Source organism: Vombatus ursinus, unplaced genomic scaffold, assembly GCF_900497805.2.
Source record: "Vombatus ursinus unplaced genomic scaffold, bare-nosed wombat genome assembly UNPS02014781.1, whole genome shotgun sequence".
NCBI classification, from domain to species: Eukaryota; Metazoa; Chordata; class Mammalia; order Diprotodontia; family Vombatidae; genus Vombatus; species Vombatus ursinus.
The window spans coordinates 30,381,421-30,399,872 of record NW_020954559.1 but is presented as its reverse complement, the minus strand read 5'-3'; the positions used below and the strand labels follow the sequence as shown (position 1 = coordinate 30,399,872).

Sequence of the window (18,452 nt, the reverse complement as noted above, 5' to 3'; positions counted from 1 at the left end):
TTTTAATGTTTGACATGAAACACAAATGTAAATTTTTGATGCTTTGTTTATTACTCTTTACCTTGCTCTGCATTTCTACAAGTTCAAACAGCTTAAAAGCGATTGTTTTCTCCAATTGTGTTGGGTCACCTTTTTAGGAGAATCAGCACCATCTACAGTCCACTGTGAGCATAGGCATTAGGACTCTAAATGCAAAGGAAGCTAGAGGGCAAATAGGCCCCATACACTGCACCAAATAATTACAATATTTTCAAATGCTAAATTAGGTTACTTTTGTTTTTATAATATTTATTCTTTTTTTCTTAATGCAAGCTATAGTTAAATCAATCTTACTTCATTTAAGCAGCGTTAAGATAGTCCAACGTCAAGCTACTGTTTGGTAATTTGTTGAGGAATGTGATGAAATCATGTATCATTTTTAATTGCAGTAATTTCCAATGATTACGTTTTTATCCTTGTGTAAACATGTGATTTTTCTTATAATCCACTTTCAAGCACAGCCTTCACCCTACTGCACTACGTGTCCTGTTAGTGACAGCAATATTGTCATCTCTCTATATTTTTGATTCTTCTTTTTTTTTCCAGACTGTCTACAAAGCCTGGCTCTGTTCCCAGTATTTTGAAGTCACACAGTTTCACTGCAGAAAGACAATTCCTTGCAAGCAATACTGTTTGGAGGTTCAGACAAGGTGTCCATTTATATTACCAGACAATGATGATGTCATCTATGGAGGACTATCGAGTTTCATCTGTACAGGTACAGTGCAGTGCTGTGCGTGCCAAAGGTTCCCTTTTGACAAATTTAACCTTGAAGTCAGGGCTCGTAGTTTGCCATGATTTTATTAATTGAAACATTCTGAAAGTGGCTAAAGAATCCCTCAACCTACTCTGGAAACCCGTCAGCTTTTGAATCGGCAAATTCCCACCCACATTTTCTATAGAATCATTGTGATAGTAATAATTAACTTTAGATAAGTATATTTCTGAGGCCAAAATATTATAGATCATTAGATGTACTTAATTTGAGTTAGAGTAGGCTCTGTTCTGTCTGCAATGTCGTAGTGTTACATAAGAATGATTAGCATAATGAGGCTAGTAAAATAATCTTTTCCCATTTAAATTAGTACAATGTCTATATTAACATGTCTAATCCTGTCAATTTCATGTTATGTTATCTGCATAAACATCAAGATCATGAAAAAAGTTTGCTTGTTTCTCAGTACTTTAGCCTATATAATGATAAAATATATAGACAATCCCATCTTAATTTTTCCATTAATAATATTACTTCTCCCAGAAACTGGCTCCAAAGGGTCAATGGAACAATTAGCATTCATTTTCATGGCTATTTATAAGATTATTAAATTGATCCACAAAACAAATTTTAAGGGGAAGACCGAGAGAGAGAGAGAGAGAAAGAGAGAGAGAGAGAGAGCACTGCTTTTCCTCCAAGATAGGCCAAGGACAAAAATTAGGACTCAAGATGTCTTATATTCAGACTTGTTTATGTACAGCTTTCTCTTGTAAACATAATGACTAAACCTCTTAACACGGAGTCAGGAAGACCTGGATTTAAATCTTGCTTCTAACCTTGATAGCCATGCAACTCTGGCTTTGGTTTCCTCACTTATAAAATGAGGGGTTTACACTCAATGATCTATACATTCCATTATATATGATCCTCCCATCCTCCATTGACATTGCTAGATGGCATTGGCTTCCACTCTGGAACAAGTAATATATGTATACATTTTCATCCTGATTTTTAATTTCATCATGTGTAGTGAATTTCCAGGATGGAAATTCCTTCCACTGGTGCAGATTGGCAATACTTCTGAAATTTGCAGTTTTAAAGAATTGCTTTGGAACAATGAAGACTTGCTCATAGTCATACAGCAAATAACTATCAGAAGTAGAATGGAAACCCCAGGTCTTCCTGACTCCCAGATGAGACCTCTATTATGCCACATGTTACCACATCAACCATTGTTGGGACCAGCCTTTGGTGTTAGAATCAACTGGGTGAGACATTACTTTGAGTCAGAGACTAGACAGACATGCCAGGCAGGAAATTAAGACAGACTTCCAGAAGCCACCAATGATAAGAAATTTGAATAGTTGGGTTGCCAGCATTGATAGATATTTCAGTGTGTAATAGTGTGGTGTTGTTGTTCAGTTGTGTGCAACTCTTTTGACTCCATTTGGGGTTTCTTAGCAGAGATACTGGAGTGATTTACCATTTCTTCATTTTATAGGTGAGGAAACTGAGTTAAACAGGGTTAAGTGACTTGCCCAGGGTCACACAGCAAGTGAGTGTCTGAGGTCAGATTTTAATTTGAGTCTTCCCCCAGGTGCTCCATTCACTAAGCTGCCTAGCTGCCTCCCATGGGGGCAACAACCATAAGAGTTTTGTACTTCCAAATTTGTTCAGTCTTTTGTGTCCAACTCCTCATGACCCCATTTGGGGTTTTCTTAACAAAGATACTGGAGTGGTTTGCCATTTCCTTCTCCAGCTCATTTTGCAGATGAGGAGCTGAGGCAAACAGAGTTAAGTGACCTGCCCAGAATCATAAACAAGCAAGTGCCTGCCACCAGATTTGAACTCACAAAAATGAATCTTTCTGACTCCAGGCCCACACTCTATCCACTGTGCCACCCCAATGCCCTTAATAAAGCTGTATGACCGTGATATTAGGACATTCTGATAGGAGTCCATAGAATAGAAGGAGTTCCAGGCAGGTATAAAGAAGCTAAGAAAGCAGGTATTGAGGACCCAAGCCATGGGGACTTGGAAAAGGTAGAAGAACCCCAGTAGAGATCCTAGGGAGAGATTCATACAATGAATGGAGAGATTTGTCAAGTAGTGGCCTTAAGTATGATGAATAAGTCAAAAGTCTAGGAAAAGCAAGGAGCAAGGGCAATAATGCTCAACTGCCTAGGTCTAAGGATCCCTATATTTCCCCTGCCATGGTGCTAGGTGGACCTCTGAGCCTGAATTGGGGCTGAACCTTTGTGTGCCAAGGGGTCAAACTAAGTTATTGAGAAGGTTGGTAGACAGGGAGCCAGAGAGCCATTATGACTGTTTTCATTTAATCAGAAAGTTTTCACAAGACACTCTGAAACAAAAATTCCCATTAAGAGTGTTAGCATGAGCTGTTAGCTGACTTGGCTTCTACTCCTCACTCCCCCTCCCCACACATGCCCCTACTTAGAGGCTCCACATTTGTACTTTCAGTTGACTATACCTTTGGACTGATTTGGCCATAGGATGGTGAAGAGAATTAATTTGATATTATGAACAGATGAAATTCTTCCTCTGGACATTGATCCCAGTGGTCAGGCTGGAAACAACTCTTAACCTGTGGTTTCTGAAATTGATTTTTAAACTATATATTTGATAGCTACATTTCAATAGAATTACTTTCCTTTGTAATACTATACATTTTATTTTATGCGTTAACACTGACTACCATGGCCCTCATTGCCTAGAAGGTCAGATAGGTTAGATTTTGCCCCACCTCCAACGTTTTCCCCTACCCTGAAAGGCGTTAAGGGTAGTTAACTTTTCTGCCAGTGGGGGCTCTAACACCCACTGCTCACATTCCCCAAACATAAAGAAGAGTGGGAGCTGCAAATTTGTGGTAGAAACAGCCGTAGACCTCAGTCTCCCCAGTTATAATAATGCAGCCTGTTTAGGTTACATAGCCAATTAAAGCAGCTTACATCCATTCACTGGGTAGGGGACACAGAAGTTTCCATGTTAGCAATCCAGACATGCTCCAAAGGCTCCTCAGGGCATTTCTACCTTAGGTGATCTGGGGATGCCTGGACAAGCTTAGGTTATACAAAAAACCTAGGATACCTCCCCATTTGAAAACATTTTGAGGAATCCATGGGTTTCACTAGATTGCCAAGGAGGTCCATGTTTATGCAAAAAAAATTGACCTTAAAAAAAAAAAACCTTTCTTAATATGATAATATTAACTCTCATTTTCTATCATCTCTTTGGGCCTAATTACTAAGCAACAACCCGTCAAGTGTAGCCTGAAATTATATTTCAATCATAGCAGCCAAACCTACTGAGCTTAAGCAACTTGACCATCCAGACAAGTGGGCTTTGGGGTTAGATTAGCTCAAAAGATAGCCATTTTGAGGATATTCAGTGTAACATACTGAATTCTTGTTTAAAATTATCAGAAATGGGAGAGTGAATCTTGATTCTATAACTGACTTGCTCTGTTGTATTGAGGCCTAGATTCTTTATTTTTTTTCTTTTACTTGAAATATTTTTAAACAAGAAAAAAAAAGTCGTTTTTCTTTTGTTTTATTACTCAGGATCTGAATCATAATGTACCAGACACACATTTGGTCTGTGCCTAAGTTTCAAGTATTTTTACCTTCTAAGTCCATGTATCCCTTACCCATCATCCACAAAGTTTTGTGTATTGGGAATTTCATTCAGCAACTCTATTTTATGGTTTGTTTCTGGCTTGATATCTTCTTTTTAACTGTAGTTCTTTGCCTCTCTAGACATTATTGTTATCATCATCATCATCATCATCATCATCATCATCATCATTCTTGGAGGGTGTCATTAGACCCTGGGGAGTTGTACAATGTTTAAAATGAAATCTGATTAGCATAGCGAGTCTACTGCTATTCCTTTAATTGGCTTTAATTTCTGTGCAATACAGCTTATTATTTTTGTTGTTTTCTAGTGATTCCATTTCAGCAAGGAATAGAGCTAAGGAGGAATTGGAATCCTGTCCTTATTAAAGAAAATTCTGGCTACCCAACAGCCCTTTGGAAGTATAGTCTGAACCCTGAGTGTTATTGCAAGGTCAAGTCATTATAAAGAGAAAGCTTTTCACAAGGAAGATGAATTTTTAAAAATTCTCCTTTTTCTTCTGGTAAATGAAGCTAATTTAATAAAATATGTAAATAATATACAGAAGAATTAGTATATAGCAGTAATAATTCAAATATTTATGGCTAACATTTTCTGTTCTTCCGTTTCTATGAAATAATGTCAGAAAAGGAGCAGCTAGGTTATGCATTGGATAGAGTGTTGGGCCTAGAGTCAGGAAGACTCATCTTCCTGAGTTCAAATCTGAAGTCAGACACTTACTAGCTGTGTGACCCTGGGCAAGTCACTTATCCCTGTTTGCCTTAGTTTCTTCATCTGTAAAATAACTTAGAGAAGAAAATGGCAAACCACTGCAGTGTCTTTACCAAAGAAAACTCCAAAAGGGTCAGACACAACTGAAAATGAGTAAACAACAAATGTCAGGGGAAAAAAAAGTTTTGACTATTTTTAAAAATCTAGTTTAAAATTACTAAGGATTTTTTTTCATATGGTTGGCTACCAGGAGTAATAGCCCTTTCCCTGGCACCTCTATGGTCATAATGGAAGGAGGGGGGGATGTTTTGACCTAAATAAAGAATATACCTTCTACTGATAGTCCACATTTAAATAGCACAGTAGCACTTTAAAGTTTACAAAGTACTTTTGTCACAACTACACTGTTAGGTGGATATACATAAAGTATTATTATCCCACTTTTACATATGAGGGAACTACAATCACAGAGTTTAAGTGACTTGACCAGGAGAGTATAGCTAGAAAGCAGTAGAAACTTGGAGCAGTTAGGTGGCTCAGTGCTAGGCCTGAGGAAATAGCATCTTCCTGAGTTCATATATGGCTTCAGAGAGTTACTACCAGTATGACCCTGGACAAGTCACTTAATTCAGTTTGCCTCAGTTTCCTCATCTGTAAAGTGAGTTTGAGAAGGAAATGGCAAACTCTTCCAGTATCTTTGCTAGGAAAACCCCAAATGGTGTCACAAAGAGTCAGACAGGACTGAATAACAACAGCAAGTAGAGCGCTAAAGCCCATAAATCCCACCACTATAAGAAATTTCTTCAAAATATTCAAAATCATTCCAGCACCACATCCATCTCAAAATTCTTGCTGCAATTTTGAGTCCCCAAATAGTCATTACTACAGATATTAATGTGGAAAGATCCCTTTGGGAAATTGCTGCTGTAATAGCATAATACTGAGTCATTTGTCATGGGGCTGAAAGGGAGGCCAGTAAATCTTGTGTATTGTTGTTCAGTCATTTCACTTCTGTCTAACTCTTCATGACTCCATTTGTGATTTTCTTGGTAGAGATACTGGAATGCTTTGCCATTTTTTTTTTCTCTAGCTCATTTTACAGATGAAGAAACTGAGGTAAACAGGGTTAAACTTATTTTCCCAGGGTCACACAGCTAGCAAGTGTTTGAGGCCAGATTTGAATTTATGAAGATGAGTCTTCCTGACTCCAGGCCCAGCATTCTAACCACTGTGCCACCTAGTTGCCCCTGAATCTTGTGTGCATGTTTCATAGCATAGAGTCAGATGTGGAAGGGATTCCCAAGATCACCTAGTCTAATCCCCTCAATTTATAAATGAGGACACTAGGCCTAGGAAGGTGAAGCAACTTGCCTGGGGTACCTTAAGTAATGTCAGGGCAGGGATTTAAAATTGGGTTCTTAGATTCCAGAGCTAATAGTTCCAAGAAGCAGCCTCTGACTATCTGACCTTCATGCAGCAATAGTAATTTAGAGAATGGTCACTAACAAATAGAAGCAAATTGCCAAAATAAAAACCATTTCTTAGGCAAATTCTGCATGAACACTAGTTATCTCACAGACTTACATATTTTTAAATCAAATTCCTATGTGCTTAGGAAGAGCTACTCTGACCAGAGTGATTAATAACGTATATCTGGGTGAACATTTGACTTAGTAGATGGAGCACAGGGCCTGGAGACAAGAACACTCTTCTTTCTGAGTTCAAATCTGGCCTCAGACACTTGCTAGCTGTGGTGATCCTTGGATAGTCACTTGACTCTGTTTGCCTCAGTTTCCTCATCTATAAAATGATCTGAGAAAGGAAATGGGAAACCACTCCAGTATCTTTGCCAAGAAAACCTAAAATGAATATACACAGAGAGAGGTAGCCTGAGGTTTAGGTAACTTAAGGCTCACAATAGGAGAATAATTTCATAGTCTCTACATGCTTACAGGTTGTAGCAGCCCTAGGGACTCCCGAATCCAGGCTTGATGATGAGAATGCCATGAGTATGAGGGTTAAGGGGATTAGGTGACTAGGTTTTGGGTGGCATATTAACCTTAACAGACAAATCAAATCATATTCCAAATAATCCAGTGTTCAGGCAACTAGATGACTCAGTGAATAGAGGTCGGACCTGGAATTAGGAAGACCTCAGTTTAAATCCTGCCTCAGATGCTTACCAGCTTTGTGCCCTAAGCAATTAATTTATCTTCTGCCTCAATTTATTGATCTATAAAATGGAGATAATAGCAGCATGTACCTCAAAAGGTTGTTGTGAGATTAAAGGGACATATGTGTAAAGTGCTTTGTAAAACTTAAAATACTATATAAATGCTAGCCATCATTATCATCATCATTGAGATGAATGAAAAGACCAAGAGACAGAATTTCTGGGTAATTAATGGTTATTAATTAGGGTAGCTGAAACAGTGGTTTCAATAACCAAAGACAAAATCATAGAGATGACTGAATGCTTAAAAACCTTTGGGACAGAAGGTGCCCCTTATGGGTGAAAAAATCAACCCTGATTGGTGTACAATTTTGTTTTGTAAGGTCTTGTAGTTGGGTAGTTGAATTCATGAAGACGAATTCAAGATCATAGAGCATGTACCTGGAGGATTTGAACAATCTCATCTATCAGCAATGTCCTTCAGATACTGACTAACCTATCTATAGGGACTGTTCCCTGAATGAAGAAATAGACAGGAAAAACCCTAATCCTGATTTAATAATAGGTTCTTAATATAATAGAAAAACAATAATTCCTCTCATCATCACCATTATTATACTATGATGCACATAGTTACAGTACAAAAGACTTTCCTTTATAGAGTAAAAGAAGGTTAATCCTTGTGGATGAACAGAAACAAGTATCTAATATGTCCATTAACAATGAATGCAGTTCATTTGCAGAGCTGAGAGCAGCACCCCAAGCCAACCTTGGGCTTCAGATTCCTAATTACTGGGCTCATGTCAGTCCTGGCCAATATGCCACCATGGATGCATGGTGACAGTTAATATCTCTAAGCATTGAATCACTCAAAGGTTCTTCCTCAAGGTTTTTGTATCCTTTTGTGGCTAAGTGGAAAAGTACTGAGAGTTGGATTTTTGTTTTGTTTTATTTTGTTTTTGTTTTTGCTTTTTCCATTAAAACTAGTTCCCTCAGGATGGAGAATTACAACAGAGACTGAGGGCTTTATCACTGTTTCAAGATGAAATCCTGCCTAAACTGACTACATACAGGGCATCTGAAAAAAAAAAGGGGGATGGGGGGGGTGGAGTGTGATCTAGAGGAAAATTGCCCTGTGCCCTGTGGGAAAGGTAGGAACCAAGAAAAGCTAATTCCTGGGAAATAGAAATTTAAGCAGAAAAGCAAAACTCAAAACATAATAATAATGATAATACTAATGGCTAGCATTTAGATTGGGCTTTATAGTTTGCAGACATTTTACAAATATCTCATTTTGTCCTTGCAACACTTCTAGAATGTAGATGCAATTATTATCTTTATCTTACAGTTGAGGAACCTGAGGCAGAAAGAAATTAAATGACTTGCCCTGCACTTACAGCTAGTAAGTATCTGAGGTCAAATTTGAACTCACATCTTCCTGACTCCAGGTCCAGCACTCTGTGTACTATGGTGCCACCTAATTGCCTCACATGTCACACATGATAGGTGATTATCAGATGATGAATGGAGCTGGAATAAGATTTGAACCTTTTAAACTGATTCATTGGTCTCCAACACAGCTGGTATCCATCACAGAGAGTATTCCTGTCACTGGCTTTTCTCCTCATGGTCTTCTCACAATTGACATTACCAGCCTGCTCTTATTGCCCCATCTTCCTTCTGGATCTGGATTTACTCAGAACTGATAAAATAGATCTGGACATCTGTTCAGGAAAGTAGAATCTAACTCCCAACTCTCCAGTATAACCAAAGGCTTCCACCAAAGATTCCTCAAATGTCCAAATGAATTCAAGAAGCACCAAACTGCATATGATTCTGTTGCTAGATGGTACAAGAGGGTGCTCATAACAGATTGGTGTTTTTAAGTTAGAAGCCAAGAGATATGGTCCCCAAAGTACTGTTCTACCCATTCTGACCATGTGTCATGAGAGAGAGCTTCCAATTCTTTTTCCTCTCTCCTTTAGTTAGTAGTACATCAATACTGAGACTTCTGAACATCCCCTAAAACTTTAATGCTGTTCCTTAGGGTAGTGGCAGGCTCAAAACAAGCTGTCCCCAAATAATTAAGAGTGAGCTGCAAATGTTTGGTAGAGGTAATGCTTTTAATTAGTTTGTACCTGATTTGCATATGGGGTATAATTTGCATACCAATTACCTACTTTTAATGTTTTCAATTTGTCCATAATTTTTATTACTGTTATCACAACCTGTCCCCCTATAATCCTGAAGAATCTAGCATTGGTTATGCACCAAAATATCTGGAGTATGTCTAATCAATGGAGGCTCCTATGATCACAATGGTCCAGGCACAAGCCTGGAAGAAGAGTGACATTCTTATCAAATGCTTAATCTTGATTCTGCTGCAGCTAAGAACTTTATTCAATCTTGGTTTTTGTTTCTCTGTTAATGAAATAACACTGGAGGGGCATTTTAAAAATTAATTAGAGAGTGTTTCTGAAATGCTACAAGGCTTGAATGTGTCATTTAAGCATCAAGTATTAGTAAGCTAAAGGTCTTGAGGGTAGATCCTAATTCACAGGGCAGACATGTTATTTTAGAAACTTATGCTCCTCATCTGCAAAATAAAGAAGTTGAACTAGAATTCTGATTCTATGATCTCAATCCTCCTCTGTGATAACCATGTGTTTCCCCTCCCCCAGCCCCCCCAGAGTCCCTGCAAGAAACCCATGTTGTTGTTGTTGTTGTTGTTGTTTTTTTACAATAATGAACAAAAATTAAGGAAGCAAAATTACTGGTGTCTATTCCATACCCTTTAGGTCTTTTAGTAGCAAGCACCATGAAACTCTTGGGTTGTATGATTCAGAATGAAGACTGAGAATGATTGGCTACTGCATTTTTCATAGGCAATTATTAGAATCAAAAGAATTTGAAAAAAGAAAAAAAAAGGAAAAGGTGGCCCTTTGGGGGTTGCTGACAATGGAGATAAAGCACGTTTTTGAAATTATATGTAAATGCTGTGTTCAGTCTTTCAGCTGTGACAAGAATAAGGTTATCTTTCTTTCTCTTGGGAAAATACTGTGGGCGGCTGTTGTTACTTACCTTGACATGCCTATTTTATGTCTTCTCATGGAGAATGGGAGACACCTGGTGGACACTGGTTATTATTGCACTATGTATAAAATGAAGCTGGTAAAATCTAATATTAATGTTTGAAGGAGTGAGAAGGAAGAAAAATGATTCTGAGAAAAAATAGAACAGAACATACTGGTTTATTTATTAACTGAATTACAATTATCTAATTAATAATTCACCTGTAAAAGGAAAATTGAAATTCACTACCTAGTTTTTAACTAGAAAGCTGATAAAAACTTAAAAAAATAGAGCCTTTTAAGTGGAATTTTTTTAAAAAATCTTTTATATTACTAAGAATATAAATTGTCTCCCATGCAGTTAGGTTTTTACATATATTTTGCAAATATGACAATATTTTTCCCTCCATGTGCTTAAAGGGGCCCCACCTAAAAGTCTCTATAAAGGTGAGCAGCAACAAATGAACCTGATTGAATTTGTTAATTTCCATAGGGTTACTGTCAGAGTCTCCAAAGGGCCATGACTCCATGGAACTAACAATTTGGTATTAATGCAGCTTAGCACAATGAGAACAAGACCACATTAATGGTATCCCCACTTATATGATAAACACATACAAATGGCCTTGTTTGTTTGTTTTTTGTCTGGAATTCAAACTATTCACTGACTGTTTCTCATGTGTTTGTCTTTGTATAGTTATGAACCACAGAATAATGAATGTTAGCACTGAAAAGACTTTTCATTTTATAGATGAGGAAACTGAAACCCAGAAAGTTTACCAAATTTTTATTCTAACTGATCACCCAATGAACTACTAGCAAAGTCAGGACTAGGATATGGGCATCCTAAGTTCCCATTCCTGAACTCTTTCCATTAACATTTTATTTCATTTTACTAAGGTAATTGACTAAGTCATTAGTCAAGGGCTTACCAAGGGCAGGTTCTTATATTCTTTTTCCTAGATTTTTTTTTTAATTAATTAATTTTTTTTTAGTCAACTCTGTTGTGCCAATTATAATCAGTTTCATTCTTGGCCATAATATTTCAGGACAAAGGATTCAACCATGTTTAACCATGTTATATTTTTAATTATAGCTGGCATTTATATATTGCTTTAAGGCATTGACATGTCCTGACATTTGTGTTTTTACTATTATAAAGAGGAACATGGCTAGCCTTTGAGAAGATATTTTTTACACATGTTTTTATATCAAGTCAACAACAATTTATTAAACACATTTTATGCACCAGGTGTTCTACTGAGTGCTTGGAATACAAAGAAAGGCATGAATAGTCCCTGCCCACAGGAGCTCATGATCTAATGGGGAAACAACACAAACAACTAAGTACAATTAAGATATATGCATGGTAATTTGGAGATAATCTCAGAGGGAAGGCACTAACATGAAGATACTCAGGAAAGGCTTCTTGCACATGGTAGCATGTAAACCGGGACTTGAAGAATTCAAGGAAAACAAAAGCATAGACATGAGGAGGGGGAGAGTTCTAGAGGGCACAGCCAGTGAAGATGTATAGAGTTGGGAGATGAAGTGTCTTGTGTGAGGAATCTCAAGAAGGCCAATGTTAATAGTATCACAGAGTATGTGGAAGGAAGTCAACTGTAAGAAGACTTGTAAAGGTAGGAAGGGCCAAGGTATGAATAGCTTTAAAAGCCAAACAGAGGATTTTAGATTTGATTCTAGAGGTAATAGGAAGCAATGGGAGTTTATTGAATTAAGGTGTAGGGGTGGGATGTGACATAGTCAGAAATGGGCTTTAGGAAATCACTTTACAGCTAAGTGAAGAATGAACTGGAATGGGTAGAGACTTGATTCAGGGAGGCCAAAGAGCCTGCTCCAGGGTGGTGGCAGTGTCAAAGAAGAGAAGGGGCCATGTACAAAAAATAGTAACAGGTCTTCACTAAAACCAAGATCAGAGGTAACCCTTGGGATACTTAGTATTGGGTATAGAATTGTGCTTCTATAACTTGGGACCCAGGTCAATACTTGTCATCAACTGTATCGGCCTAGTTGTCAAAATCTATGGGTTTATGTTGTCAGCTTCATGATTTTCCAGAGCTACATCCTTTGATTTCCGTTAGGAAAACTCTTCTATATTTTCTACTCTAAGTATTTCTGAATGACACTTCCAGGGGAATCAGGAATCAATTTATTTGATATCAACTTCCAGGCCTGTTGGTAAGTCCATTCCCATGATCCCCCACTTCTTCCACCCACAGACCAAATGAAGAATCCTGAAGTAAGAAAAAATTGACTTCAAAGCACCTAATTCTGTGCCTTCACCTATTCTCTCTAGCATTGGCCCTCAGGCAATTTCCATACTTATTTTCTCTTTTCCATTACATCTTCTTCTATCAAAAATGACTCTCAGGAAAGATTCTGGATTTCATTCACATTAAACTAAATGGTAAATGAAACAGTTTAAATGTTACCCTTTTAAGCTGTGTTTATGTTTCAACAGGCTAACAAAACTTTTAAGTAAAACAACGAAGGGGGTAATAGAAACATCTCTATAGATAGTAGGGCGTTTCCAATACCCTTGAAATCAAACATAAGTAGGTATATTTTCCACTTCTAGTTAAGTTTGGTTGGGTGACCAATTTTTCCAGATCCTAGTTCTGGCTTCTTTTGGTATTAAAATGTTTGAGCGTAATGTTATAGAGGTCCTCCCATTGATTTCCATTCAGACGGGCCTATTTTTTTTTTCCAAGCTCCAAATGGATGTTTCTTTCCAATAAGTAAAGTCAATTTCAAACCAATTAAACATGGAAATTGATAGAAGGCTAACTCAATGATCAATGTTTTGAAAGGAATACGCAAGAGAATATGGTATTCTAGAACAGATCAATAAAGAGATGTTTGGCAAATACCTAGGTAGAAAGTGGTCATGACAAAAATCATCAAGAATTCATCAAGAATACATCATTCCAGAATAACCTCATTTTCTTTTTTCACATTGTCATTAGATGGGTACATAAGGGTAATGCTGAGGATATCATTTACCTAGATTTTAGCAAAGCTTTAGATAAATTATAATATATATCAGCAGTTGTTGATGGTCTAAAGTCAACATGGCAGGAGGTATCTAGCAGTAAACCAAGGGTTTGTGCTTATCCAGAGAACAGAACCACATTCAGTGGGCAGAAATTTCAACAAGCCAATTTAGCTTTTGGGTCAGAAAAAAAATACAAATAAGTCTGTCCAAAAGTAGAACAGCCTTCTTTAAGAGGTGGTGGGTTACTCCACACTCAAGTAGAGGCTGAATGATCACATATGTTATGAGAGATTCCTTTTATGAATGAGTTGGGCAGCTAGATGACTGCCTAGCCTTTCCAACACAAAAATTTTATGATTTTTATGAACTAGGCTATCTTCTTTAATATGCATAAAAATATTTGATTATGTCTTTTCCAATATTCTGTGTGCAAGTTATTCTTAGGAATATTATACACTTTACTTTTCCCCAGTATGTGCCTTTACATTGTTCTTTGGGTCACCTACATAGTGGTGGGTAAAATTCACAATATATAGCTAATTCTTAAACCAAGATACTATTGTTATTGTTCAGTCTATTTTTTAGTCATGTCCAACTCTTCATGACCCTATTTGGGGTTTTCTTGTCAAAGATACTAGAGTGCTTTGCCACTTCCTTCTCCAATTCATTTTACAGATAAGAAACTGAGGCAGACAGGGTAAAATGATTTGCCCAAGGTCACAGAGCTAATAAGTGTCTGAGCCCAGATTTAAACTCATGAAGATGTCCCACAGTATTATAACATACATCAAAATGTCACTTAAGATAGTTACCTTGGGAAACTGTGGAACTATTCAAAAATTTTGAAACTCCTCTTTACAGATATTCCCTACAAATTCCTTGTCACTCCAGAGTCACTGACACATTCTTTTAAATACCCTTAATGTTGGCAAATCTTTTTTCTTTGAGAATAGACTTGATTTTTTGAAAGAATCAAAGGTCATTCAGTATTAAGTCTGGAAACCAACATAAATAATCAAGTCAGGTGAAGCATTTAGATTTAAAAGTGAGTTGTGGCAGGAGAGTTATGAACTTGATTTTCTTGTGTGGTTTATAGCTTATAGCTCATTTCAGATGATGAGACACTTGTACAAGTTACTTTAGCAATTACAATATCACTGAAATAAATTTTGTAGCTTTCTTTGTTGGTGACTTTGAAAGACAAAGCTATTGGAATTTTAAGTTCTGAAGAGGCTTTAAACGTGCAATCTTGTTATGCAGTCAGCACCTCTCCTATTATCAGACCTGAACTGGGCTATTCATTTGATTGATAAGCATTAGCTTAATGGTCATTCCAAATTATTATGTAGGACTTAACCATTACTGTGCTGAAAGTATAGACTTCATTTTGCCATACCTGTTTTTTTTTTTCCTGCCAATGGATTTAGGGTCTTTTGGAATTTTCTGCTTGCTTCAATTGTAGTGCAATGGAAAAAGAAGAGTCAGTCTTTGGGTTCCACGGACCTTGGTTCATTCATTCTAATCCTGGCTCTGAAACTTACTTCCTGTTTAACCTCGAGTGAATCATTTAACTGCTCTGTGTCTCAGTTTCCCATAAAATGAGAGTATTGGACTTGATGATCTTTTAAAGTCTTTTCCACATCTACTTCTATGATCCTTCCAGTTTTGAAGGAGTCCGTAGACTGCAACACAACCAAAGAGGTCCACGGTACCAAAATAGGTTAAGAACCTCTGTTCTCAACAGACCAGTGCACAGTTTACAGTAATGATCACACTTCAAATTTACCCAAATTGTTGCAAATGATGACCTTTAGTATCAGAAACTGAGATTTTCAACTCTGTTTACATCAAGTTGGAGGTACCGTTATTTTTACTTTTAAAGAATGCTGATATTTTCATTGTCATAATTTTCAAATCTTCTAAAACTAGGAAATCTTAGAAGTACTAGAATGCTTTTCATAAAAAGGTTAATATTAACCCTGGGGCTTATAAATGCAAATGAAATACAAATTATGATTCATTTCCTAATTGTGCTTGACTTTGCTTGGTATCTTTCTAAAAAGTTTGCATATTTGATTAAACTACTTGTGGATGTTTAATCCTTATTTCCTTTCTGTTTTTCTTCTCATAGTTTTCTTAAGTCTCTGCTAAAATTCTGCATCCCTCCTTCCAAATCCACCCAACAGAATTTTGACCAATCTATACCACAAATTTTTAACACTTTATCCTTTATTTAAAGCCATTTATAAGAACTTAACATTGGGCTGAGGGAGGAGGACATGAATTATAGTCCTTACACATATAGCCACTCATTTACAACACTCATTTCTATTAGTAAATAACTAGTGTATTCAATTTTGGCCATCTTATGCATGTGAACTGGTGAAGTCCAGAAGTTTTAGTTAAATATGACTAGATTCCTAATTGTGCAATGAATTCTTTACATGGATAATTTTTAAATGCATTTTCTCACGTTAGACAGTTAGTAGTGACTAATATAAAAGCTACTGCCTCTGAGTGAGGCCAAGATGAAGAATGAGGACATCTGTGAAGAAGGAAGTACAAATATTTCTGAAATTAGAAGAATTCAGAATTCTTACAAAAAAACTGGATATTAGAAATCAGACACAAGGTTTAAAAAATGAGATCATTTTTGATATTTTCTATTCTTAGTTTCCACTGTAATGAAATAAAGTTCCCATCTACTAACAAACATGATAATTAGTGTTCACATTGTGTTTTTTTTTTACTATGCAGTAGGTTCTTTTGAAAAATAAAATTCTGTCCCTTCCAATAAAACTTGGAATAAATGTGATTCTTGCCTGTGATTTTTTTAAGTATCAAGAGTGAACCCTTTCCATGTGACTCTCATTAAAAATCAATGAGAATCACGCTACCAAAAGCCAGATGAGTCTTTTTTAGAGAATTTACCCCTTTGTGGCCAGACACAAGAATTTCCATCCCTCTTATGAATATTATTTTATTCCCTTAATTCTGATGTTTTTCATTCCTCTTGTCATAAATAATTTGAAGACACTATAGTAAGTTAATATTTGTTCACTTTCCTTTATCATTAAGTTCTTTATTGTCTTCAAGCTTTTATTTAGCAACCCTTATTTTCCTGATGCTATGATACTTGGATCCAGAAACTAAACCAAGATATGACCCAGGAACTCTCTGGAATTTAAATTCTAAAGTAGGCACAGGACTGGGAAGAATCAAGGGACAAATGAATAATACATACATATGTAATATGGCATTGTCTGGATGCAATTCAACAGTCATTTATGAATGGATTGAAAAAGCATTTATTCAGCACTTACTGTGTACTAATTACTGAGAATACAAAAAAAAATCAAGATAGTATCTGCTCTGAAGGACCTCATACTGTAATTGGGAGACAGCATGTAGGAGGGTACAGCTGCAAAACAGACAGAAAGGCCTTAAGGCCTAAGGGTGCAATAGTAGGGAATTGGTAAGGCTGGTAAATGGCAATACTTGAAGTGCTGGAAGGTTTAACTGAAAGGCATATGGCAAGACCCAGTGGATCTTGGTCTGAAGTTGTAGGGCAGATGGTAAGGTCTGGTCGTCTTCTGCCTCACCAGAAAGATTGTCATTGGTGACTTGTAACCCATATCGTTAAGCACCTACTTAATACAAAAGCAATATGTGACATGCTTTTGTTCACATGAACAGGAGCAAGCTCTGATGTGTTCTCTCCAAGACAACACTGGTCTTAATTTTTCCCTCTCATACATATATTCCAAAATTTTCTAGAAGGGGAAAAAAACAGGTTGGAAAAATTAGTTCTCTTATGATGTGCATTTTTAAAAGGAAATTAATGCAGAAAATATACTATTGTTACTAACTATATATTAATACTAATACTATATTAATTAATACATTAAAAACTAATTAGTTTCCTCACTATGGAAGAACACTTGAAGATTTATGAATTAAAGTTCAGTTACAGTTATGTTACTAGGGATAACCATCATTAAAGTAATTCTCCTTGATTATCAGTACCCTAAAATTCCTAATGTGGAATTAAAACATGTTGTAACTTATTTCTGGCCCTAATGTGGAATGTTAGATAGATACATGGATGCATACATATATATATATATATATATATATATATATATATATATATACATATATATATACACAGACACATACAAAGATAGAAAGATAGTTTTCCATACACATATATATGAGTATACATGTGATCAAATACATATAAGCAAGGCAATGTTTGTGCTTTCTATTTGTCATTCTCCACCTTGGATATCATCCCATATTGTCTCAAATGAGATCAGCTGAATATATTAAGATTAATTATACATTTCTAGACTTCTACTGGACTACACACAAATTCTTAAAAAAAAGACTACTTACAAATATAAAGTAATCTCTTGGTTTTCTGAGATAAGGAAAATGTAAAATTATTTAAGGGAATAAGCTAAGATAAAACAAAGATTGATCTAAGAATAGAGAAACTTTTCTAAGTTTTGCAGATGGAGTTCATTTTATAGCATAGGCTAGAGGCTATGCACGTGTGCATTCCTTTTTAAGTCCAATACCAAATTGTAATTATGTTCATTGTTCTAAAGAAACATGCTGATAGTATGCCAAGAAAACAAGTCGATGAAAAAAAAGGACTTTCATTTATAACATTAAGGAAAGAACTCCAAAAAGTTGCTAGCTTACTTGAAGAATTTGACTTATTATTATTTTTTTAGAGTGTAAGCTCAGGATAAAGAGTTTAGAATGGCATTTGTGCTTAAAATTCATATTTAGCAATAATTTATTAAGCATCTACTAAATGATTAAAAAAAACATTTACTTAGTGTTTACTTAGTGTGTGCTGGGCACTCTGCTAAGTACTGAGAACATAAATGAAAAGTACAAATTTCCACTCTTCAAGAGCTTACATCTTAATAAGGTCCAGATAGATAGATAGATAGGATAGGATAGATAAGATGTGCACACATATACTCTTTCTCTGATTTGTCTATCTATCTATCTATCTATCTATCTATCTATCTATCTATCTATCTATCTATCTATCTA

General features: G+C 36.2%; 1 protein-coding gene across 1 annotated transcript in view; it reads left to right on the top strand.

Moving 5' to 3' along the window:
* Positions 1-18,452, top strand: part of LOC114046320 (transmembrane protein FAM155A-like) — a 726,009-nt gene that overhangs the window by 689,528 nt on the left and 18,029 nt on the right. Inside the window, exon 2 of the mRNA XM_027866621.1 lies at positions 586-757. Coding sequence (XP_027722422.1) covers positions 586-757 — 172 coding nt within the window. The remainder of the gene's footprint in view (positions 1-585; positions 758-18,452) is intronic.